At 56.5% G+C, this 24,044-nt stretch overlaps 6 protein-coding genes across 6 annotated transcripts; 3 read left to right on the top strand and 3 right to left on the bottom strand.

Moving 5' to 3' along the window:
* Positions 1–2,313, top strand: GCG54_00004061 (uncharacterized protein; the record flags this gene model as incomplete). The annotated part of the gene is made up of 1 exon (XM_045404116.1): positions 1–2,313. One exon carries the CDS (start codon positions 1–3, stop codon positions 2,311–2,313), a length of 2,313 nt encoding a protein of 770 aa, XP_045263951.1.
* Positions 2,314–4,154: 1,841 nt separating this feature from the next.
* GCG54_00004060 (uncharacterized protein) lies at positions 4,155–4,898 on the bottom strand (the record flags this gene model as incomplete). Its single annotated transcript, XM_045404115.1, has 1 exon — positions 4,155–4,898. The coding sequence occupies one exon, from the start codon at positions 4,896–4,898 to the stop codon at positions 4,155–4,157; it is 744 nt and encodes a 247-aa protein (XP_045263950.1).
* Positions 4,899–5,819: 921 nt separating this feature from the next.
* Positions 5,820–7,838, top strand: GCG54_00004059 (uncharacterized protein; the record flags this gene model as incomplete). The annotated part of the gene is made up of 2 exons (XM_045404114.1): positions 5,820–6,920; positions 6,990–7,838. 2 exons carry the CDS (start codon positions 5,820–5,822, stop codon positions 7,836–7,838), a joined length of 1,950 nt encoding a protein of 649 aa, XP_045263949.1.
* A 709-nt stretch (positions 7,839–8,547) lies between these two features.
* GCG54_00004058 (Exocyst complex component sec10) lies at positions 8,548–11,148 on the top strand (the record flags this gene model as incomplete). The annotated part of the gene is made up of 2 exons (XM_045404113.1): positions 8,548–8,743; positions 8,792–11,148. 2 exons carry the CDS (start codon positions 8,548–8,550, stop codon positions 11,146–11,148), a joined length of 2,553 nt encoding a protein of 850 aa, XP_045263948.1.
* Positions 11,149–11,437: 289 nt separating this feature from the next.
* On the bottom strand, positions 11,438–14,455 carry GCG54_00004057 (Mitochondrial protein cyt-4; the record flags this gene model as incomplete). The annotated part of the gene is made up of 2 exons (XM_045404112.1): positions 11,438–14,066; positions 14,118–14,455. The coding sequence occupies 2 exons, from the start codon at positions 14,453–14,455 to the stop codon at positions 11,438–11,440; spliced, it is 2,967 nt and encodes a 988-aa protein (XP_045263947.1).
* Positions 14,456–17,863: 3,408 nt separating this feature from the next.
* GCG54_00004056 (uncharacterized protein) lies at positions 17,864–19,828 on the bottom strand (the record flags this gene model as incomplete). The annotated part of the gene is made up of 2 exons (XM_045404111.1): positions 17,864–19,438; positions 19,778–19,828. The coding sequence occupies 2 exons, from the start codon at positions 19,826–19,828 to the stop codon at positions 17,864–17,866; spliced, it is 1,626 nt and encodes a 541-aa protein (XP_045263946.1).
* Between the last annotated feature and the right edge of the window lie 4,216 nt (positions 19,829–24,044).

The following is a 24,044-nucleotide window of genomic DNA, read 5'->3' as shown; positions in this document are numbered from 1 at the left end:
ATGACTCTCCCCGAGCCCCCCGTCGCCCTGAACAACATCTGCTCAGTTATCCACGACAATGTTCTGTACACGTATTCCGCAGACGCTTTCCAATCACTTTCGCTCACCGAGGGAGCGAAATGGAAGACTTTGACTCAGGGCGAAAAGGTCACAGGAGGTGTATGTGTCGGCTCAAATCCCACGGACGCCAGCCAGGCTGGCTTGTACATTGTTGGAGGTAAGGGAACATCGACGGACTACCGGGGACTGCAGAAGTACACGTTCGCGACCGGAAAGTGGGAGTCAATCCAACCACAGGACGCGGTAACGCAGGAGCGTCTGCTTCACGGCGCAACCTATCTTCCCGGCACTGATCAGATTATCATCTACGGCGGCAGTCAAGATGGTTATTCCGGGCCCTCGACGCAGACCTTTGTCGTTGGCGCCTCCGCACCTTACCACACCCGCGCCTACGAATCTACAGCACCACCCGTCGTGAACCCGATTGTGCTCACCTGGTCCGACACCCAGGCGGTCGTGGTTGGCGGCAGCACCACCAACTCAAAAGTCATGCTTTTTAACCCGGACACTCTGTGGACGGACTCTGGCGCGACTCTCGCTTCACCGATCTTGAAGGATACTACGGCGATCAGGGCGATGCTTATGAAGGGAGATGATGGAAGCAAGAGCTTGTATACCTTCGACCTGTCGACCTCACCGAACGAGGTCCAGCGTATGGTCCTTATCGATGCTTCGGGAGCACCTGTTGCCAACTCCGCCGCGGTGTCGAAGAAGACGACACGGACGGCGGCTGAGATGGCGAAGCGCGATTTGACTCTGGCAGACTGGCCTGCCTACAACAGCACCCTCGCGCCCACGGGAACCCGCGCCAACTACGCCCTCGCGTCTGACTCTACCGGTCTTGTCGTCTTTGCCGGAGGCAACACGAACGATGTTTTGTGCATGTTCAATGCGCGCGAAAACAGCTGGACAGACGCCAACCAGAAGTTGAGCGAGCAGTCTGTGCTCATTACCAGCGAGACGTCTAGCAGCACAAGTGCCTCGTCGACCTCCACTGCCACCTCAAGCAGCAGCAGCTCTTCAAAGTCTTCGTCGAGCGCAATCTCTAGTGCCTCCTCCGCCATTACTGCCCCTGCTTCTGCCTCCGCCTCTGCTTCATCCTCTGCGTCTTCGGAGACTGCTGCTCCCGCTGTTGGCGCCCCTGTCAGTGCCAACGCCATCCTTGGTATTGTCCTTGGAACTATCACCGGTATCATGATTCTCCTGGGCTTGATTCTTTTCTGCATCCGCCGTCGTCGTGCGAAGAATCAGCCCAACCCCGAGCACGGCCAACGAGGCTTCCCCGACGAGAAGGCTGGACTCGGTTACGGTAACAACGACTTTGGTCCCGCGCCCGGTTTCCGAGGACACCAGCAGTCTGATTCGGCTGGATCCTTCTCCTCCATGGCCATCTTGATGGGCAAGGCCAATGGTCCCAAGTCCAACGCTAACGTCGCTCCTCGCGGCCCTAGCAACGACTTTAAGCGTGGCTCTACGAACAGCTTTTTCAAGAGCACCATCAGCAAGCCCATGCCGCAGGTCAACGAGGTTCCCAACCTGGCACCGCCTTCCCGTGACGAGAAGGGCGTCTCTTTCGCCGCTGACACGGTTGAGCCCCGCCCCACAACACGTGGAAACCAAATGGGACGTCCTGGTGAGACTCGCAGAAGCTCAGGCTGGAACCGATACTGGTCTGGGGGCAGTGCTCTCAATATCCTCGGATTCGGCAACTCGAAGCGGACCACCGTCGACTCGGAAACCTCTCACTACTCGAACAAGAACCGGATTACTCAGGACTCTGCCACCGTCCCACCTCTTCACCTCATCACCCAGGATCTGTCCACCGTACCGCCCATTCGGCACGATGGCCGGCCGGAGCTCAACCGCGTGGTCTCAGGCAGCCCGACTGTCTCGGACTACTCAAACCAGATCCCCTTCAGAGACGGAGTTTCCGCCAAGATCGAATCACCCCGACGACCTACCTCGGACGCCTCATCTGGCTACTCAAGTGGCATTCCTGAGAGCGTCCGTGATACCTGGGACCCCATTGGCAGCTACAAGAAGCCGTGGGGTGCGGATCGTGCCCCGAGCAGTGTCTACGCTGAGAGCCTCTACCCGACGTCTCTGGCACCAAGCATCCCGTCAAGGCAACCAGGCCAGGGTCATCCGAGTGGTGTAAGCCAGCAGCCCCCGCTTGCCATGGCTTCAACGTCGTCAGACATGAGCTGGCTGAACCTCGGCGAGATCAACAAGGCCAAGCAAAATCAACGCTAGGTATAGCCGGCGATTCACTTGAAGTCATGGCGGTGACGAGACACTAATCGCCTCTGCGCAACCTCTCCGAGCTCCGTTCTCGGCCATGGCGCCTTCACGACATCCCAATCATGATCCGTCCTTCCACTTTTATACCCAGGTCTTTTCCGGAGCATCGTTTTCGGCGGGGGCCTCCATTCAGCATAGACGGCTTAGAGCACTCAAAAGTCCACCACTCGTTACAATCCCAATATTACCACACATATGTCTCGTAGAGACGAACACACATACTTGGCGTGCCCTTACTATCACACTATCGCCTACCTAAACTATCCGCCGCGCACATTATTTCCATTACTACTACACACTCGCATCACACCACCTCACTCTCGCTCTCACTCTCACACACTCTCGCACGACCGTAGGCATGGCATGTTTCCTCGGGCGGCGTAATTCTCTTCATCCGCTCGTGAACATGGCTTCCCACAATTCTTCTCTTTTTCCATCCTCTTTTCCCGATTTTCCTCCACATGTTTTTCTCTTCCATCTCTTGCTTTTTCTTCTTCGCTTCTAGCATCTCTCTTCTGTACATTCCTGTTTTTAGAGCGAGACCCGGGACAGGTCGTTCCCTTCGCAGTCAGTCATTTCCGTGATACCAATATCGCAGAGAACTCCATCAACACACGTCCAAGCCACAAAAAGGATTCCCAGCAACGTCGCTTGTTGAAGTTTGTCTTTTTCTGGTATTTGGCAATGTAATTATCAATTTTTTGTCACACAATACACCTCAAGGGTGTTTAGGAGAAGGGGTGTTGGAGGAGAGGAAGTTGTTCATCACTTCTAGGGGCTTTTTTGATGGTTTCTGTCACTTCATTCCCCCACTCCATTTGGTGGAAAGATGAAAGAGGGGAAGGTGGAGGTTGACATTTGGAAGGGAAAGGGAAGAGGGGGTGGAAGGAAGTTGAAGGGGGTTGTTGTTCGACCCGGTCTGGTTGTTGAAACTACCTGCTACTCTTGATGAAGATGAAAAAGGGGGGTGGCATTATTGTATTATTTCTATCAACTGCTTGTAGGGCTGTTCAATCGATGGCTTGTCAAGTCGAAACATGACCTTGGACTTGAGTGACTTCTGCTGTGATTGTCATTGTGGGGAAGGGTGGTGTAGTATGACTAGTTGACGTCGCCTTGTGGGCGCCCGTTCCATTGAGGTTTGGTCCATGCCGGCTGAAGTCAAAGCTAAGGACGTCTAAGGCCAGGCTCGCGCCGTGTCTGCCCTACCGCCATCGGTTTGGATCGATCCTGTTAAGCATGATACGCTGACGAATGCTGGCACCCAGGGCGTGTTGTGATAGGGAGGCTGCTGATGCCCTGTTGCTCGACGTCAAAGCTGGCCTTTGGGCGCACCGTGGGAGAAACACTGCGGAGGGCGGGGTTCAAAAACCTAAGGCTGAACTCATGCCCACTGTTACTACCCCTTAGATTGGGCGTCTTCCAGCTAATCACCTCCCGCGCAGCATGTTCAGGTAGGTCAGGAGGCGGCGACGTTAGCCGGCTCCGTCACTTATCCCAGTCGGGCTTTCTTCGCCAGGGCTTCGACCGATGAGAAAGATGTAACCTGTGAACGGGTTCATCTTCTATCAAACACCATCAACCGAGACGAGGAGAGCATCACTGGGGGACCAGAGAGAGTAGAAGGGTCGTGTGAGTATCTTTTTGTTATGGAAACCAATATCTATAGGAGGACCTCATGCCCTCTGTCCCGTCTTCTCTGCTCTACAATCGAAAGCCTGACGTCGCAAACAAGGATAACAAACACTGGTTTGTTGAGGACCCGGGAGCCGAGCTGGGTGCAAAGGTGTTTACTACTCACGGAGCCCCTGTCGAAGCATCTTCCAATACTCATCCTCGATATCCATGCCTTGCACGTGGCTCCAGATCCCAGCCTGACCCTTTATGAGCTGAATGTTGCAACCATCCTTCCACATCTGGTAGCTGGTCCAACCAAACATGGCTTGCACAAACACCTTATCGGGAGCTTCGTGTAATTGCCTTTCGAGCACACGAAACTGCTCCATAACGTCCTCTTTGGAGATAGTACGAATGGCTTCGCGCCACCAAAAACTAGAGGTATATAAATCATTCGCCAACTCGACCGGCCCTTCGGGATAAAGTCCCTGATCCTTCTTTATTTGGAGGTAAGCATACTCTAGGAGCCACTTGCCCAGCCAGTCGATGTCGTTCTGGATCTGACGTCTTCTGGCTCGCTCGTCCGAGGAGATGCGCTTTTCGCGGTCTCCTCTAACCAAGAATTCCAATACGGAAGGAACAGAAGGAGGTTCCGAGGAGCGGGGAGGAGTGGCGATCTGGGGAGGAGAATCGACGGCCTGCTTCTTGTTGGACGCACCTGGCGAACCTCCGCTTGAAACGTGGATCTCGTCCAACGGGGTCTTCGAATCATGCCTGGACCCCTTGTTCCCTATGGTCTGGTTTCCCCTGGTCTGATTTCCCCTGGTCTGATTTCCTCTGGTTTTGTTTCCTCTGGTTGTGTTTCCTCTGGTTGTGTTTCCTCTGGCCTTGCTTCCTCTGGTCTTCTTTCCTCTGGTCATTGCGACTTTAGTGCCTGCCTCGCCGAGATGCATTGGCTCTGTGGCACTCCTCCCCGCATCCTCTTCCAAGTCAACGGACTTTTTGGCAGCCCGTGGGAGGCTTTTTCTCTTGGGTGGCATGCTGTTTGACGGAGATTGTGTCTTCTTCGGCGTGTAGAAGAACTTGCTTTTGATAGTATGCAAGGTATGAATTGAACGAAGGAAATGTATAGTGTACCTCTCAGAGTAGCGGTGGTTGGATAGCAAGGTATTGTGGGCTGAATAGGAGGGGAAGTTGGCTGATCAAGGGGAGGGGATGGGTATTTGTTTCAAGCCGGGGGAGGATGTGAATGTGCGAGTTGCTGCCTCCCGAGTCCAGGAGTGAAGATTGGAAGGACGGAGGCTGAACCTGCCTCGCAAGTTGAAGCGGAAGGAGTAGAGCTAGAGAGGACAGGTGGGCCTCTGTACGCGTCTGATAGTCGGGCAGTAGAGACTTGCAGACATAAGCTGCCATCGCCACTTTCCACTCGACGTTACTTTGGCGTGCTGCGCTTCCCATCTCCTTCATTACCATATCGTCCTTGTGAATTTATTTAACTTCCTTTCCTTCCCCGTGTCTCTCTTGCCTTCTTCCATCTTATCGTCGTATCGTTTCTAGAAGGCGCCCTCCTTCTGTTTGAGATCGACTCCTGCTCAGGCCGGTATTTGTCTATTTAAACACACAGCCCACTCAGTCTCACAGCTCCCAACTCGCCAAGAGCACCCACACCCTCATCTGAGTATTACTGCGAAAGCAGTCACGGGTCGTGTGTCATACCAAGTTTGGCAAGATACCCTTAGGATACTCAAATCATCCCACGTGTAACTACTCATACATCAACTCCGTCGCTGCTACTTTTTCGACATTGTCATCCCAGCAGTCTTCCTGTCCACCTCTTCACAATGGCTGTTCAACCGGAGTTCTCACGGAAGTGGTCGTGGAAGGCAAACCTCCAGGCGTACGATGACGGACTCGGCGAGGGGCGTCAACCGAACCAGAAACTTCTGTTCTCTTCATATGAAACCCGCATGGCCACGCGGGCCGCCCTTATCGAGAGTTTGAAGGATGGAACGGCAAGAGGAACCACAAATCTCCCGACCCCCCAAGAGCTAGACAACAACAACCCTCGAGCGCGCCTTGGCTTGTGGGTAGGGTGGTACCTGCCTCTGGAGCCTTCCACCGAGCCTCACATGGCAACGCGGAGCCTTTCCATTAGCGATCTCGTTGAGCAGAAGGCCTCGAAAGATCAGTCAGAGGCCGTGGCAGTCTCGCGAAACTGCCCCACGGCTCTCAAAGCCATCTTCCCTACGAATGTCAGGAAGCGATTGGACTATTTTGCTCTTGCTGAACCGGATCCGATGACTGGTATCTGCAAGGCCTTTCAGATAACTGGTGCCACGAAGTCGATCTACTTCTTCCCCGAATTTCGAGACCAGGCTGACGACATCACTGACCCGAACAAACGAATTGGCGCTTGGAAAGCATCAATCCTGGGAATCGCTGGCAGGAAGAACGAAGGCGACAGCGACGACGACGGCGAGCAGGACGACGAAGACGACGGCAACGGGGGCAGCAAGGACAAGGAAAAAGCAAACAAGTCGGCAAAACAGAAGTCTGGCAAGGCCAAGTTCAAGTCCAAGTCAGGTGTGCGCATGCCCGGAACCAGCAACTCTGCGGTTGCCGGTGCCGGTATTGGCGCCGGGGTTGGCGCCGGGGTTGGTGCCGGGAACTCGCTGGGTTTCCAGACCCTGCACAATGCTTCTACTGCTCCTGTATCTGCTCTCAACCCTATCGACGCGAGCCAAATCGCGAAACTCAGAGCTGGGCTTGCAGAGTTGCGTTCGAAGATGACTCTCAAACTGTACAATGAGATCAGAGACGAGGTCGGAAAACTGACGAAAGTCGAGTTTCCCGTCTTCCCGAGCTCTACCTACCTCGACGCTTTCATTCGCAAGAAGAGACTCAAGAAACGGCATGCAAAGTTGGCGGTGGATGAGTTCTTCGTAGGTTACCCTTCCAAGACTGCACAACATAGTGTTTTGGTACCGGGCCCACTGACACATCACCTACAGGGTCTCTATCCGTTCTTGAGACGGGAATCATTGACGAATTTGAACCACTTTCTCGTTCATGTTGCATCCATCGCGTTGAGCAGCGACACGGAGGGCGTTGTCGTACTGAGCTGGGACATAATTCAAGACTTTCTCCTGACGCTTGCGTACCTTTGCGACGCGAGATATGCTGAGGAGCCGGAGTTGAAGAGGAAGGTGTTCCTCGCCTTCGAGATGGTTCGGAAGGAGGTTGGTGCTCTATCTCAGTCGAAGGAAGCTACCCCCCGGGACAGGATCCAAGACTTCCTTTCGGGAGTCATCGACAACATGGACAGACAGCTCGTCGTTCACGCGGAGAACTGCCGACTCGCGGCAAGTCTTGGCGAAGGCACGCACACCACAGGCGCTGCAATCGTTGAGCGATGGGTTAAGAGGCTGAGAGAACAGACCTCCAACGTGCAAGAAGCGGCCCGTCCGTTCAAGAGGCTGCGGCAATTGGTTGACGATGATGACGATGCCAATGATTTGCCAGAGACCGAGATCGATGGCTCTGGTTCGTTTGCCAGCTCGAATGGAGGTCTGGCAGCAGCCGGATCTACTGGAGATAGTGCTGGCACCCCAAGCCATCAACATGCCGAAGGCGAAAGCCTCGGCTCGAGCTCTCGCCCTGCTCCAGACGATTTCCATGGTGCGAACTCCCACATTGCTGAGCCAAGCACCGTCGAAGTCAAGCCTAGTGGTCCAGGCACCCCTCCTGGCACACCCAACTCCGACTCGCACCTCAGCGACCCAGAGTCTCTGGTCACTGGACCAGGCTCTCCCAAGGACCCGGATTCACTTGCCGTGCTCCAGCTCTTGAACGCAGCTTGAGAATTGACGGCCGCCTCAGGGAAACAATTCGAATATGGAGAAGAGACACAAGAGTTCAGGACCATACGAAGCCTTTGGTATATGGTGTGAAGGATAGAGAACTCGGCACTTGCGAGCGCGGCAGATCGGGAAACGCGCATGATTTATGCTCTATTTGAGAAGGAGAGGAAGGCAGAAGGGAACGGGATGCAGACAGAGCAGACACATAGCTCGCAGCGAGTTGCTTTGGCTTCTAGGCAGATAGTCCTTGAATTTGACTCGCGATTTCCTCACTTGAGGCCTTCTGGAGACCTCCAATGCGTTTAGATGGTCATTTCTGTGTTCGTTATAGCTGCGACGTCAGGAGGTGGTGTTGCTCAGGGAGCACCCAATATGACCTCCGTGCTTCGTAGTATCACGTGCAAGCTCGATCTCAAAGTGCACACGGGCCAACAATGGCGGAGAAGTGACTTTGGATCACTTGCGCTAACCCAAAGCGGATCCAAGGGACAGCTCGGTCGTCACTGCTTGAACGGCCACGCGGATAACGTGCTCCCGAAACGCGGAAACATCGAATCCCAACGACCTGGACTCGGCCTTCGCTGACCACGATTAATCCAGCTGCTGGAGCACCTCTTCTACGACTCGAAGATCATCGAGAATGATGTAGCGGGCTGTCACCAATCGAACCAACACAAGAAACGACAGCACTTCCAGCCCGACCGCAACCATGGAGCGGGCTGCGTCTGGGGCAAAGTCGCTCTTTCCCCAAGGGCCCAGCTTCACCCTCGACGATTTCTCCAACCAGGACTTTGTGGTTCGCGAGTTCGTCGACAACCTCGCCGAGAACGCCGTACCTGCCAATCGAAGATCTGGCCCGTCACAGCCTGCCTTCGACCCAAAGCCGCTCATTCGAACGTTTGAGAGTACGAAACCTCGAGCCTCTGCGCAGACTAATCGCTGACCGTTTCTAGACGCCCTTTCGCAGCTTGGATCGCTGTCCGAGGAACTCCAGGAGAAGGAATCGGAACTTCAATCCAACGTGCGACGAGCCGAATCCCAGCATGACCAGACCCTCGATACCCTCGGCAGAAAGCTCGACCAGTCCATGGCGTCCTTTGAGGCGCTCGATCTGTCCCTAAATAACCCCGCGACGAACGGCGACCGAAGCGCGAGGCAAGAAGCAGGAGGCAATATCGCCGTACAGATTGGAGAGAAACTGGAAGAACTGGACAGGAAACGAAGACGTGCCCAGGACGCCAACTTCCTCATCCAATGCTGGCTCGAGGTCAGCGAGACCGGCCAGCTGACGTCGCTGGAGGAGATTCAGAGGCAGGGCGGCGCTGAGAACAAGGTGCGATGTGCCGTCATTTCTAGGCAGCTCATGCGCATCAGCCAGCGCTTGGATCCGGCATCATGGGGCCAGACAAATGGGACGAATGGATTCCGAGGGAACGGCGTAACCAACGGCGTCACGGGAACGAGCCGCGCTCATAATACACGAGAGTTGCTGGAGAAATTCTCAGAATCCCTCGAGCAGGAGCTGCTGAAGCAGTTCAACAACAGCTACAGGCGTCAAAACTTCGACGACATGATGGAGTGTTCAAAGGTGCTGTACGACTTCAACGGCGGTGCCAGCGTCATTGCTACTTTCGTCAACCAACACCAGTTCTTTATCGACAGGGACCAACTGCTCTCGGACGAGGTGATGATGGATGGAGAGACGTGGGAACAGATTGCCGACCCAGATTCAGATCCACCCGGAGTCGAGCCAAGTCTGCAGTCTCTCGTTGACGAAGTCAAGTTGGTTATGCAGGAGGAATCCTTCATCATCAAGAGGGCTTTCCCATACTACGAGACGGTCTTGATCAAGTTCATCCAGAGAGTGTTCCAGCAGTCCATTCAGCAACGACTCGAGATGGTCTTGGACAAAGCCAATGAGGTCTCTTCGCTGGCCTTCTTGAGATCGCTGCATTCTTCGAGGACATACATCAGCAGTCTCATCGAGGATCTCAAGACTCATGGTCTGACAGAGCACCCAGAGCCAGCCTCTCCACAAATTTCTCAAACACTAGACCAACAGATGGAGGAACTTTTTGTTCCTTACCTTGTAGGCAATTCGTACATTGACCGCGAGAGAAAGAGTCTTGAGGAGTTGTACAGTTCGTTGCTATTCAAGTTCACAACCTACCACTCCAAGAGGAAGAAGGCGCCTACGGGTTTCATGGCATCCCTGGCGCAACAGAGTTCGCAGCTCTTGTCATCGGCCAAGGACGCATACCTTGAGCGTCTCGATTCGTCTGAATTGACGGCCACACAGAAGGCTATGATGCTTCGTGTTGCGGGAATTCAAGGCGACAACGAGAACAAGGAAGAAGTAGAGGTGTCGGAGGAGGATGGTGTTCTTAGTGTGGCAAACGCAAAGAGAATGATGAAGTGGCTTGCCGAGTCAGTTCGCAGGACGCTGGAGCTTGGCTCCCAAGTCGAGACACCCAAGGACGTCAACGTATTACTCAACCTGCTGCTCACTACCATGGGCCGCGTCTATGTCGAGACCGCTCTCGACGCCGCCCTGGACGTGGCGAGCTCCCAGGAGAACATCAAGACGGAGCCGGACCTCACTTACCTACCCTCCATTCGCCCTGCGGTTACCATCACCAGTATAATGGAGCGCTTCATTACTACTGTCCTTATCAAGCTGGCTGAGTCAAACACGACCGTTCGTCGTAACATGTCAGCGCAGACAAAATCCGCCATCGACGGCATCGAGCGCAAGACCAACGCCGTCATGCGTAGTTCCATCGACGTCGTCACCAACTGGGTCACCCGTTCGCTTGCGAACCAGAAGAAGTTTGATTTCCGTCCCCGGGATGGAGATATTGACTCCCTGCAGACCCCAACCTGTCTGCAAATCAGCCAGTTTCTTTCCAGTGTGTCTCGTCATGCCTCTCAGGCTGTTGACGGCCAGAACTTGGAGGTCTGGAGCTCCGAGGTTGCGCTTGCCGTGCTGGCTCTACTCTTTGACCATTTCAAGAAGTTCCAGGTCAACGCCACTGGAGGTCTGATGGTTGCGCAGGATCTGTCAAAGTACGTCTCCACCATCAAGGAGTGGTCTCTTGCCGCCGATGTCGAGGCCTCGGTCGAGCTCCTGACCGACATTGGATCGCTGTTCATTATTGGACCTGAGGCTCTCAAAGAAAAGTCTCGCACGCTCGCCACCGGACCCGCCGGTATGGGCAAGAAGCTCTCCAAGGCCGACTTCAAGGCCTTTGTCCAGCGTCGCGAAGATGCCAGTAGTGTTGGTATCCAGAGCGTCATTGCTGGGCTTTAAGCATGGCATGGCAGAAGTTGTTGGTTGAGTTTTGCTTCGATGGCTCGCATGGGAGAACATAGCAATGGGAAATCGCGGGTGTTAGCTTTGTTGTGATAATGATCGAATATGATACCAACTTTTACACGCCAATGCTGCATTTAAATCAAGTGGTATAATTGAGTCGTTGCTCGAGGCAGCCCATTCCTGCCAGTCGTTGTATGTCGTACATACATGTGGGAGTCTATGCTATAAAGATGATTTTACACGAGGCCATTGATTCCCTCTCATTTACAAACTTTTTCTCTCATCATACAGCTACGCGAGCAGCAGCACCCATCACCCCTGGCTGCTTCTGCGACGTCGCCATCGTCAACCTCCTCAGCGGCTGCACCGAAATCTGCGTCGTCACGACGTTGATGTCCTTGATCTCTACCTCGATCAGATCGTCCACCTTGATCTCGGCCATCTTGGCGAATCCGCTTAGCTGCGCCAGGTCGATCGACGCCGAGAGGTTGTAGAAGCTCGCCAGGCGCCCGCGCAGGCCGAAGGCGTACAGGCCGTCGACGATGAACGTAAACGTCGCGGGGAGGGGCGCCTCGCCGAAGCGCCACGCGCGGAGGAGCGCCTGCGCGATCCACTGCGTCGGGCCGTCCTTGTTGTCGACCTGCTTGATCTGGCGCTGCTGGGCCTGCAGCATCGGCAGCACGGGGGCGAGGGTGCTGCGGCGCCAGGGGAGGAAGTCGGCCTCGGAGCAGTCTGTGCCGGCGAGGGAGGACTGGGTGGCGCGCTCGCGGGCGAGGGCGGCGTGGATCTGCCAGTGGACGACGAGGTCTGCGTAGCGGCGCAGGGGGCTGGAGGATTTGGCGTAGGCGTCGAGACCGACGGAGTAGAAGGGGGCCGGGTCGATGGCGAGCTCGGAGGTGCCGACGAGGGCGAAGAGGGCGTGGAGGGTCTCGACGGGGATGGGCTTGCCCTTGAGGGTGAGGGGGTCGAGTTGCGTCCTGCGGAAGGCGGCGAGCTCGGACTTGTTGCGGATGGCTTCCGGCTGGGTGCTGTAGGGGATGGGGATCTTGCGCTCGGCGCAGAAGCGGGCGGCGACCTCGCCGGCGGTGTGCATGAGGCGCTCGACGAGGCGGTCGGCTTCGGTGGTGGCGTGGTCGGAGAAGCGGATGAAGGGGTCGCCGACCCAGGTGATGGAGGAGCCGGGGATTTCCGGGTCGCCGTAGGCGGAGGTGGGCGCGAGGGAGACCTCGGGGGAGTTGAAGCGGGCTTGGAAGGGGGGCAGCTGGCCCTTCTTTTCGCGCTGGTGTTTGAGGGCTTTGCAGAGGCGGTTGAGGAGGAGGAGGTTGTCTCTGTCGGTTTGGGAGAGGGCGGAGGCTTTGGTGATTTGTTTTGTTGGTGTGGAGGGGGGCGGCGGGGTTCCGACGGAGAAGGGGGCTGTGGAGGGTTGCTGGGTGAGGAGGCCGGGCAGGACTGCGGCGACTTCGTTTTTGGGGACATGGAGGACGTTTTTGATGATGCCGGGCTCGACTTTGTGGTCGAGGATCTGGCCCTGGTCGTTGACCTTTGCGCTGAAGGTCAGGGTGGGCTGGCCCGGGTCGAGCGAGAATTGCTGCTCGAGGTCGCGGGGGAGCATCTTGTTCGGGAAGCCGGGGAGGTAGAGACTCGAGGGTGCTTGTTGGAGGCGGCGGGCGACGTCGGAGTGAGGATCGATGGCCGAGGCCGGGTCGGCGATGTGGACGTGGATCCAGTATACGCCGGGCGTGTTAGTAGATTCGACGGAGAAGCCATCGTCGACGTCTGTCGTCGACTCGGCGTCAACACAGAAGACGGTCGTGTCGCCCCAGTCCCGTCTGCTCCCGGCGGCAATGTCCGGCCTGAGGGAGGCATTGACGTCGACAAGGGGCATCTTTATCGGGGTGCCTCTGTGTACTTTCGTATCGGGGAAGCGGTACTCGTAGCGGGCCGGGATGTCCCACGGCGGGATCCAGCCGATCTCTTGGAGGAAGGTGAAGGCGGTCCAGTGGGCGAGCCACTCGTCTTGGGTGTAGCAGTTTGTCAGGCGCAGGATCGTGGAGCCAAGGGTCTCGAGCTGCGACGCCTTGGGCACGATGCGGTGGCAGGCCCAGAGCTCCATGAACCGGATGTAGTCCAGGTCCCGGTTGCTCCACATCATGACTTTGTCCGCCTCCTTCTCGCTGGGCCCAATCATGCCGTGCGGCGTCCACTCTCTCCTCTTCCGGCTGGCCTCGATGACGCCGCGCGCTTTGAGGATGAACTGGCCGAGGCTGTTCTGTTTCAAAAGGGTCAGGGACTCGGCGGGCTTTTCGCGTAGCGCCGCGCCCTCGATCAGCTCGCGGACCTGGATCTCCGTCCTGCGCAGGATGCGCGCGTCGGAGGCAGGCCGCACCTCGTAGATGTAGTTGCGCCGGTGCCATCGGAGGTTCAGGGGCCGGAAGCCCCACTCGTCGCGCTGCAGGGCGCAGTGCACGGCGTACAGGGCGTGCGGGGAGAACTTGTCCTTGACCTTGAGGAATTCGGGGAGTAGCTTCTCTGCGATTTCCTCGAGGCTCAAGTAGTCTGGCTTGTCGGGGAGCGCGAGGAAGGTGCTGGCGTGGTCGAGCTTGTCGTGGGCCTGGTAGAAGGAGACGGAGTTGGCGCGGAAGGTTGTCAGGGCCTCCTGCAGACGGGCGGCGGTCGCGAGAGCGTCTTCGTTTTTGCGGTGGGAGAGCACGTTGCGGGGGTTGGAGACTGGCTTCGGGGGGATGATGTCTGTAATGTGGCGGAAGCTGGCGGGGTTGATGAAGTTGGTGAGGGTGAAGAGCGTGGGGATGTTTTGCTCGGGGACGACCTCGCCCGTGCTCATGTAAAAGTATTTCAGGCCGTGGTGATCGCCGAGACAGATGGCCAGGATCGGCAAGCGGCCTGATCCATACCTGCGTCTTGTTAGCAAAGCCGTTGTGCTGTCATGGCACTTCGAATCTCACCTCGTCTCCACGAGATCACCGGCCACAAGCGCCGACGTAGACCCTCTCAGGTCCTCCAACTCATCGCCGTCATAAAGAGCGCGATTCGCCTGGCTTTTGTTGTCGTTGAAATCGGTGTATTGGCCGTTGATCGCTTCCGTCGAGCCCGGAAGCATATCAGGCCTGGTTAAGTAGTTGGAGAGCGGAATGTCTCTTGTCGGGAGATCGGACAGCAGACGCTTGGCGGGGATGTGGTTCTCGGACTCCCAGGCTCGGAGACGGTCCCTGATATCGGACTGTTCACGAATCCTCTCCATTTCCTCGGCGGAGAGGTCGTGGGATGTCACCCGGGGTCTCATTGCGCCTCCTCCCCGTCCTCCCCTGCCGCGTCCTCTGCCACCTCTTACATTCGCAAATCCCCGGTCTTGGCCACATGACTGAATTTGCGCGTTAGTCAAGTGATTCTCGATGTAAGAGCCTTCACCGGGGTACTCACTCTTGATGGGCTAGCGTGGGTCTGTTGAAGGCTGGACCCGGTTACCACCCAGGGAACCGGCGTCCTAGCCGTGAGACTTTGAAAGCGGCCAGACGGCCGACTCAATCTGGACAACATCTCTGGCAAAATTTTAGTGATTTTGTGAAGAGATTGTGATGAGTGGCGGCCCTCACCATGAGTCCTCGGGATCTCAGTGCACAATGCGCCAAAATTTCTGGCCGTGACGTTTGGCCACCTGGGACCCACCCGGTTCCACAAGCGCGCTATCACGTGACTGCATCGAAAAGCTCATTGCATTGCAATGCAGCGTTATATTTGCCTCTGGGATTCTACATTTCCATCACCAGTTGTAGACGGATGAATTCTAGTAGCTGAGCGCATTGCGTGGTGTGAAGCACCAGGGGGCAGGATCATGTCAGTCTCGTCATGACGAACCGCATAGGGGAACAAACTTCTCTGGACCAACACACACAAGACACAGCCGTTGCATTGTGAACCAGGCTCAAACCGTCACAGGTGCTCTACAGAGCGAAAATCCTGAGGCGCGGGTCTACGGCCAATTGATGCTGAGATGCCTCCACAGACCGAGGCATCGTCGCTCGCAGACTTGGTCCAGTCTCAGCTCAAATGTAGCCTACAGCTTCTACGCAGCATTCCTCACTCCCCACGCCTCACGATCATAGAATCTACGTGTGCTATGAGACCTGTACCGACGAAGCTGGGTTTCCCGATAAGGCAGTGGATACAAAACCCGGCGCCGGTCCCGGCCCCACTCCCGGACACTCACCACCGGAGACGGATGATCGTCGTTGCGCCTAGATGCCCGACCTTGACGGTAATGGACGCAAGCCAGGAACAAACCTCCTGTGGCATCAAGCCACCTGATTCCGGGCGTCATCATCACCCTTCGGCCCGAACTGCCTCCTCCGACCTGTCTCGGCTCCCACCAGCACCGGTCTCCACTGCCGCCCCAAGTCTCAGTTCACTACCGAACACAGGACTCAATCAGGGCGCCATGCCCGCCGATCCGGTCTGAATCCGTCCCTCCCCAAACAAGAGGCGCAAACAGTGATCGTCAAATTTCATCATTGACAGACACCAAAGCATCCACCGCAATCTTGCCCGGCGCCTGTTCACATGGCCAACACGCCCAAATGACGAACTCCACACTGCCAAAGCTCATGCCACATGGTTTTCCCTCCCGACTGACAACTGACAATCTGCTGCGACTCAAGAATCAGGCGAGAATCGTCCATCAAGCTTAATGCCCCCTCCCCACCCGACCAAATGCAACCGCAAAGTCACCGTCGATACCACCCAAAGTGACCAACTCACCAACCTCCCCCGGCAACCCCCCGTTTCACCAATCCAGAATGTTTCGTTTTGCACAAATCCTTCCCGCGGAGATAAAATAAAGCACTCCGAAACGAAACCTGCCAGGAACCAGAGGGGAGCAAGCATTTACCAAGGCGCACGTGGCATTGTACTATGGGCAAATCAAGCAACAAGTCTCGGACGTCCAAGCTCCCTCCCCCTTCCTCCCCCAATACCTCACAAAAAGACTGTGCATCACAACCGTCCCTGCAAGAAAAAAACCACACCGCCTCATGACAATGTAATCGTGCTCAAATCATCTGAACATCGGGCGCAGCCAGTCCAAAACCCCCCAGCGCCCGTTTCCCATCACAAAAAAAAAAGAAGGAGCATCATTCCTTCTCAAGCGTTCTAGCCACAGGTAGAGAACCCCCTCGACGTCGTCCCCCCGTCCCCCCAAAGTGCCGGGACACTAACAACCTCACGAAACGAAACCACCCCTAAATTGAACCCGCACCCCAAATTGAACCCCGATAACCCACGGAAGACGACCCTTCCGAACCACGCTTCAAATCATCTCCCCCCACCCACCGAGAATGGAAATACCACTACCGCATGACAGGAAAAGACCAGCAACATGCTTCCCAATAAAGCCCGCCGGTGATGATCTGACCTCGTACAGAACAGGGCAGGCTACCTCCTCTTTCCCCAAGCAGAGAGAGACGGAGGTCCCCCCGCCCCCTCATCCCGTAGCCGTGACGCGAACCAACACCAGACATGAAAGCCAGAGAGAGCCCCGAGCGCAAAACACCGCAAGCAGACACAGTCACGATCAAACCGCCCGACTACCGTTAGATTTCTGCCCGCAAGAAGTAATAGATCCAGGGGTCCATCCCATCCCAATTCCCATTCCATCACATCCCAATGCCCCGTCTCATCACATCACCATTACACATTATACACATCCCATACGTACGTACCCACGGACCGCCGTTTATCCAAAATATGCCAATGTCATCCTCCTCCTTCCCAGCGCGACGAGCAACAGCAGCTGCAGTAGGAGATAATCTCTGTTTCACACACACAAGCACGACGTCCGAGTGGCTTAACGCCGAGGGAGCTATCAACCAGGTTCCTGGGTTCAGCTTCACACACTCTCTTGCCCATGCCAGCACCACCACCCGTGCCGTCGTGCCCAATCCTGCGACGATCCATCGCCCGTCCAACGCCATGATCCTCGCGTTGTAATCTGCTTACCGCCCTCGCAGCGCTTGCACACTTACCTGCCTGCCTGCCCCCAAAACGCTGACACGCTGCACCTCGAACGATTCTGTCCTGTGACAAGCACGGAATGCAACGCAGCCCAAACCTTCCCACGGACACGTTCACGTCTCCTGCATGTCACATACCAATCAGACACCAAAAAACGTGTCGCGGCGGCACAAGTGGGAGTTAATTCTTCTTCTGTTTTTTGTGAGAGGGGGCGGACGCCTGTGAGCGACGCCGTTGACGAATGCTACGCTACAACCCATCTTATCCTTCTCCCCTTTGAGCAATGATCCGCCTCTCTGGACGGGTCCATCACTCTGTGCGTGTGATGAAATAAAAAAGTGACAGGCGGAAACCGCGGCAGTTCCCATCTCCCTACAGTAACTCCTCCCACCCCTTATGCATCTCGCTATCACCGTCTTCCAACTCCTGGCTGTGAAGCCCCTTCCGCGCACACAAAAATCGCTCTTGAGAGAATATTCGGGGAACAAAAGGGAGATAATAGACACTATGAAAATAAATATGTATACATATTTGATTTGGGGGTATAAGAAACAGTGCTGCTAGTGTCATTACGTCGAGTCTTGCAATCTCGCTGTTGGAGTCTAACGGGCGTCGTAAAATTTGCGGTTCGAATTAAAGGGTCTGAGCATGGGCTGCAGCAAGTCAAGCATCCCATACCGCAGCACTATGCTTGTCCACGCCGGACCTTGTTCCAAAAACGCTTCATGACGCCTCGGTCATTGGTCTGAGCGTTCCACTGGTCCATGGCCGCGAACTGACGTTCAATGCTTTCTTTTGACGTCCCATCCCGGGCAAACGCGGGCGCGGCGAAGTCGTCTCGCAATGCGTTCGACTGCGATTTCCTGCCGGGCGCGGGAGGGCAGCATTTTCCCTGCCAGCCGTAGATCTGGTCGTCGTGAGCCCGCAGGTCGGGTCGAGTAAGGGTCATGCGTAACGTCATCTCCCTCGTCTCGGCCGCTGCGTACTCGTTGTTCGACGGCTGAGGGGAATATGCCCTGTCGCCCTTCAATGGCGGTGGCGGCCGGAGGGCGGTAGCATTTTCGAGTGTCTGAGGCGTCTTGGGAGAGTCCGAGTCGAGAGAACCATCCTCACTGTATATCGACGACCTATCGTCCGCAAGGAAAGTGCGGAGGTTGTCCGACTCGTCTGCCGGTACTGCCTTTGAGCGTCTGCTTTTGGGGTCCTTGCTGTTCCTTGCCGCCTCAGGAGACATGGCTTCCCTGGACGGGAACCCAAACTCAATGACCTCGTCGAACCTTTGTGGTGATGCAAGATACGCACGAAGCTTTAGACGGGCCTCGGGATCTTGGTAATGTGCGGCCTCGGGGTCAAATGCCGCCACGGTGTCTTGCGGACTGTGTTTCGGTGTGATGAGAGACAGGGCGCGGGATCTACGGCGACCATGACCCGGAGAGGTGGCTTGGGGGCTGCTCGGGGCGTTGCCAAATATCGGAGAGCCGGGGTTGCTCGTGACGCCTTGTGTTGTGCCAGGCCGGTTCATGTTGAGAGAGGTACGGCCGAAAGGCATCTTGGATATGGACAAGTGCCTGCGAAACGACGGCCTGCGCTGTTTCGGGGCTGGCGCCTCCTCTTGTAGGTTCTGGTGGTAGTCATCAAGGTGCAGGCGCAGATCCAAGTCGTCATCCTCTTCCAGCCAACGGAAGCTGTCGTAGAAAGAATCCCGCTTGTTCTTTGGTGAAGTCGGCGAAGTCGGCAGGATCTTCTCCGGCAGCTGCTTCTTCTTCTGTTCCGGCCGAACAGGCTTGGACTTCTTCACCTCTCTCTGGCTCGGCTGGGACTCCATGGTCTGGGGTCGGACGGACAAGGTCGGGCTCCACAATTCGTCTTGTCCTACGACGCTTGACGCTCTCCTTCGGACCTTGTAGACGGCCTCATCAGCCGGGTCGAGAATGATGTCGTGCCTGCGGTTCAGGCCCGAGGCGAGCTGCTCTTCGGTGATGATGTGCCTCTTTTTGATCTTGTCGGGGAGGCGGACGTAGACAGACGAGGCGCCGGTGGATGTGACGCGGGACCGGCGAGAGTTGCGTCTCTTGACCCGGTCGGAGACTTGGTCGGAGGCGAGCCTGGCCTGTCGTGCCTTGCGGCGCTGCTTGATGGTCTGGGTCTGGGGGTTGGGGCTGGTTTCCGGGCGGTCCAGGAAGGGGTCGAGGAAGTTTGGTGTTTGAGGGGGAGCCGGTGCGAGGCTGGCGAAGTGAAGTCTTTCGAGGGAGCTAAAGTACTGTGGAAAGATTTAGCAGCGATACAAAGGCAGGATGGCGGAATGTAAGTGAGATCAAGAATGGAATTGAATTGAGAAACAACGAGGGCATGCAATGTCTTAATGCAGGAACGAGCGAAGGGGTTGAGCGAGAATGCGGGAGCCGTGGTCGTGGTGTTCCTGGCGCGGTACCAATGCCAATGCCACTGGGCCTGAGACTGGGACTGGGGCTGGGACTGGGACTGGGACTGGGTACGGCTTCTCCAATGTGAACTGGGTCTGCCTGCGTGCGCTGTGCCTAACTAAGGTACTCGCGAAGGAAGAGCGTACCGTGTAGGGTATGCCTGTGCTCGTTCGTACCTGTGGTGTCGTGTTGCGTCGTGTTGTGCTGTTGGTGGGCGGGACCTGCATTGCATCTGCTGAGGTGCATGACGGATGGAGCTTTACTAGTATGGAGAGGGAAGCGATGCCGCAGTTGAGTTGCAGCAGGAGGAGTAGAAGAAGAAGTAGTTGCAGCAGCGCAGCACTTGCATCACTTGCACACCAGCCGCCGACAAGACATCGAGATCAGCAACGAGGAGCGACAGAAACAGAGCAAGCTCGGAACGAAGCTCGGGGTTGGGGGTAAAGCCTTAATCCAGCCATTTGGGAGTTTGGGGGTCGGTACTTGAGAGAGAGGCAGAGACAGAAGGAGAAAGAAAGGTACACTGGTACATGGCCAACAACTGGAAACACCTCAACTCCCACCTGAGATGGGCCATTATTGAGTAGGTGGGTTGAGGTGCCGTGGGGAGCAGGCCCTCCCTCCCAGTCCCAAGGCTACTACGGTAGGTACTGGTAGTGATGATCCATGACTTCACGGAAGACTCCAGCCAGTCAGTCCAGCCCAAAGTGCAGAGTGCCACAGCCCACCGACCTGTGTTCAATTGAGACAGGAGCAACGGCCTTCGGAATAGGCAAGGAGCGGCGGCACCTTCAAGGAGTCAAGAGCCATGCCGCCCTGCCCTGGGCCGGACGTGTGGGAAAAGCGTCCGTGGAGCACGTCAAGTCAGGTCAGTGCATCGGCGCCAGTGCCCGCGTCAGTGCATCCTGCGCTGCTTGCTGCAGCTCTGCATAGTGCACACCTTAGCAGAGCAGACTGACGCTCAGAAGAGGGCCAGGAAAGGGCGGCGAACAGACACGATACACGACACCATGGGGGAATAGCCTGCGAGGCCACGCCGCACCAGAGACACCATGCGCGCAACCGGTCTAGCTCCATGCTCCTTTTTAGCCAACGGCACCACTTGGCGGCCCGGGGGGCTCCATGGAATGTGGGAAGAGAAGGGGAATTGGGATGGTCCAACAGAAAGAGAGAGAGAGAGGCCGTTGCAAGACCACCGCCGTACTTGAGCAATCTTTGGTACGGCAAATGCTAGGCTTTGGGATGGGGCTTGTTGGAGCGAGGGATGTGACGAACGAGAACGAACGATATCGGCGGGACAGAGGAGAGACAATGACGGATCTTCGGCCCCAAGCTTGACAACTCCCGATCTGCAACGAGCCAGACCGAGACAAGTCGTTCGGTCCTTCCCTTGGGATTCTTCTCTCTAGCACAACGGCAATTGACTGACGATGACTGGATTTTGTGGACCAGGCTGCCCGGGTAGGTGTGCTGATAATCCAGACAAGGCAGGCAATATGAGGGCGAGCCGTGTTGGGACGATAAAGAGACGGGATTGGAAGAGATGAGGCTGGGCACGCGAGAGAGGAGGTCCCGAGAGCGCGGACACGACGAGATTGGACCGTCAGGACCCTGGTGTTGTTGTTGTTGACTGTCTGTTTTTGGGAAGTGTTATTTCTCGCAGTTCGCGAGTCATCTTCCCAACACCAAGGTCGTGGCGAGTCGCTGTCCAATACGAGTGCGTGATGGCCTCTCTCTCTTCGTGTGTTTGTTTGTGCCTCACCCCCTCACTTCTTTCTCGTTCGTTCTCTCTGCGCGTCCTTCGCTCTTCAGCGGCTGGCTGGCATGCATGTGCAGACTAGCGCACGTCGTCTTCACGCTTACGCCTGTGCCTGACAACACACTCTCGCCCGCGCTGACTGGCTGCGTCGGAGGTGATATTGGGGGTCGAATGCATGAAGGTGTGGGGGGAAGACGAACAGCTGGGGGCAGAGGGAAGAGGCTGCTGGGTGTTGGTTGGACGGAAAAGAATGCGTGGTGATGGGGGCATGCTGTGAGTGTGTGTGCGTGCGGTAAGGGGTTGAGAGGGGAGACCAGTTGAGGCTAACGCGGGCGGTTCTTTTGGGTGCATGTCTCAGTGGGTGGTGGATGCTGATGAACACCAAACACCCACAGCAGCAGCAGCAGCAGCCAATTCGCTTCCACAGGGACCTGAGCTTGAACGGGAAGCAATCCCAATGTGAGGGGAACCGAACCCACACACACAACCCCGGCCAGTCGGCGCCAACCAGGAAAGCCCCCGGCTGCAACTGCGCAGGCAGACAGGAACGCGGGATTCAGGCGAGAGCTCCAGGCGAACAGCTGGTCAGCAGCAGGAGGCAGTGGAGGCGAGAGGAGGCAAGAGAGATACCCCGGGCTCGGGTTCTGGGCCGCAGCTTGCTGCAGGTCTGGGCCCTCTTTGCCGTCCCTGCCCTACCAATACCACCTCACGTTGCCTTGAGCCCTGTAGAAAGGCTGGAGCGGAATTACACCCAAGGAAAGTTATGCGCTGTCCAATGCTCTCATGGCTGTGTGCCTGAACACATGAGAACAGGGGGCAGTTGGGCTGGCCGGCTGGCAAGGGTTTGGGGGGAAATAGGCCAATGTCTTGTTCGGGAAAGGTCCCAGGGGAAAAGTAGGAGAAGAAAAAAAAACCCACGGTCCGTGGAACTTTCAGACCGAGAGGGAGGAGAGAAAGCAACGAAGAACTCGGGGAAGAAAGAAAATGGCAGGGAAAATAATTTAGAAAACGCCACGGACGGCCTGTTTCTCGGTATGGCTTCTTGACAAGGGGCCGCGCTAAAACAGAGAGAAAAAGGAAACGCGGCACTTGCTCTCAAAGGAATGAGATCGGAGCGGCAGATGGTGGCTGACGCTGGAGGCGCTCCGTTGGAACATCAGGAAGAACAAGAATGGAAAAAAGGAATAGAACGACGGAAGGGATGGGGGTTCCGCCAAAGACAGACAGGCAGCCAGACACTCATGTCAATAATGAGAGAATGAATGCTCAGACATTGGGGGAAGGGATAGTGTAAGGCATGAGAGAAAATAGACGACGACATCATCAACAATACAATTCATAGCTTACCTTGCGCTGAATGGCCTCGGGCAATGCCTCAAACTCCTGCTTCGTCATCTCAGCCCCGAACGAGGCCGTCGAGGGCGAGACTGGCGGGGGCACGACGATGGACGTCAAGCCGTCGGGAGGAGACAGCGTCGCTGCCGTCGTCGCCTCCCGCTCCCTCACGCCGCAAATCGTCGGAATCGTCATGTTGGTCGCCGTCGTGGCCGTCGTCTTCTTGCTGCTGCCGCTATTGGTCTTCTCGTGGCTCTTGCCGCTCCGTAACGTCCATGTCGCAGAGGCTCCCGCAGACTCGGAGCTCGTCCGGTGCAGGTGCTGGTTGTGGTGGCTCTTGGACGAGTCGGGCCGTAGTTCGTAGAGCGTCTGGTGATATGTCGACGATGACGAAAGCTGCTGTTGATGTTGCTGCTGGGTCCTTGTTGCTGCTGATGACTGGTGCGGCTTTGTGCTCGTCGTCGTCGTCGTCGTCGGCTCCCTCTCATTGTTGTTATTGCTGCTGTTGTACTGGCCCAGCAGTCGCAGGTCGGGAGAGCTGTAGCCGTCGAGTCCGTGGTGCAAATAGTCCCAGAGGCCGTGAGACCGGTCCACGCCATCGTCGCTGGTCCTTCCGCCCGCCGCCGTCTCCGCCGGCGCTGTCGTCTTGCCATTGTTCTTAGCGCCGCCGCCGCCTCCAATCATGAACAAGGGCGCCATTGTCGCCGTTGTCGCTGCTGTCCTTGTCGTCGTCGCCGTCGTCGAGTCCGTTGTCGTTGTAGCTGTAGCTGTCGACGGGCAAGTGGTTACATCCGTAGCCGACTCGTCGAAGCTTGACCGCGCAGACGAGTAAAAGGAAGGGAACCGGGGAAATGAGTAGTCGTAGGTGGTGGCTGTGTGGTTGTGTATGTTGCGATCGTCCTCAGTAGTATTATGATTATTGCCGTTGGTGTTGGTGTTGCTGGTGATTTCGTTGTCAAACAGAAAAACAGACGAACAAGACGAACATGAAAAAGACGATGATGCAGTGCCAGGAACAATATCAACGGCATTGGGAGAACAGGACAGAGGGACCTGATCGTCCGCGTCCGCGTCGTCAAGGAAACTTATGAGCTCATGCCGGTCCACCAGCATCGCTGCCGCCGTCCAGGGCCCCCGAGGTTGGCGGTCCTGTCCCTGGAGCCGATGCTGCGGTCGCTGCTGCTGCTTCTCGTCCACGGCCCCCGGTCCACCACCACCACGACGCCTGTGAGTCGACCGTGACAGCGGTGATGGGGCCCACGGCACCGCGCCCATCACACCTCCTACACGCGCCAGCGCAGCCTTCATTCGCCCTCTTCCCTGCTGTGCTGCTGCTGCTGTGGTGCCTC

Source organism: Colletotrichum gloeosporioides (assembly GCF_011800055.1).
Source record: "Colletotrichum gloeosporioides strain Lc1 chromosome Unknown consensus_48, whole genome shotgun sequence".
NCBI lineage: Eukaryota > Fungi > Ascomycota > Sordariomycetes > Glomerellales > Glomerellaceae > Colletotrichum > Colletotrichum gloeosporioides.
Note: the sequence above shows the minus strand (reverse complement) of the source record. Positions and strands in the feature narration are given on the sequence as shown.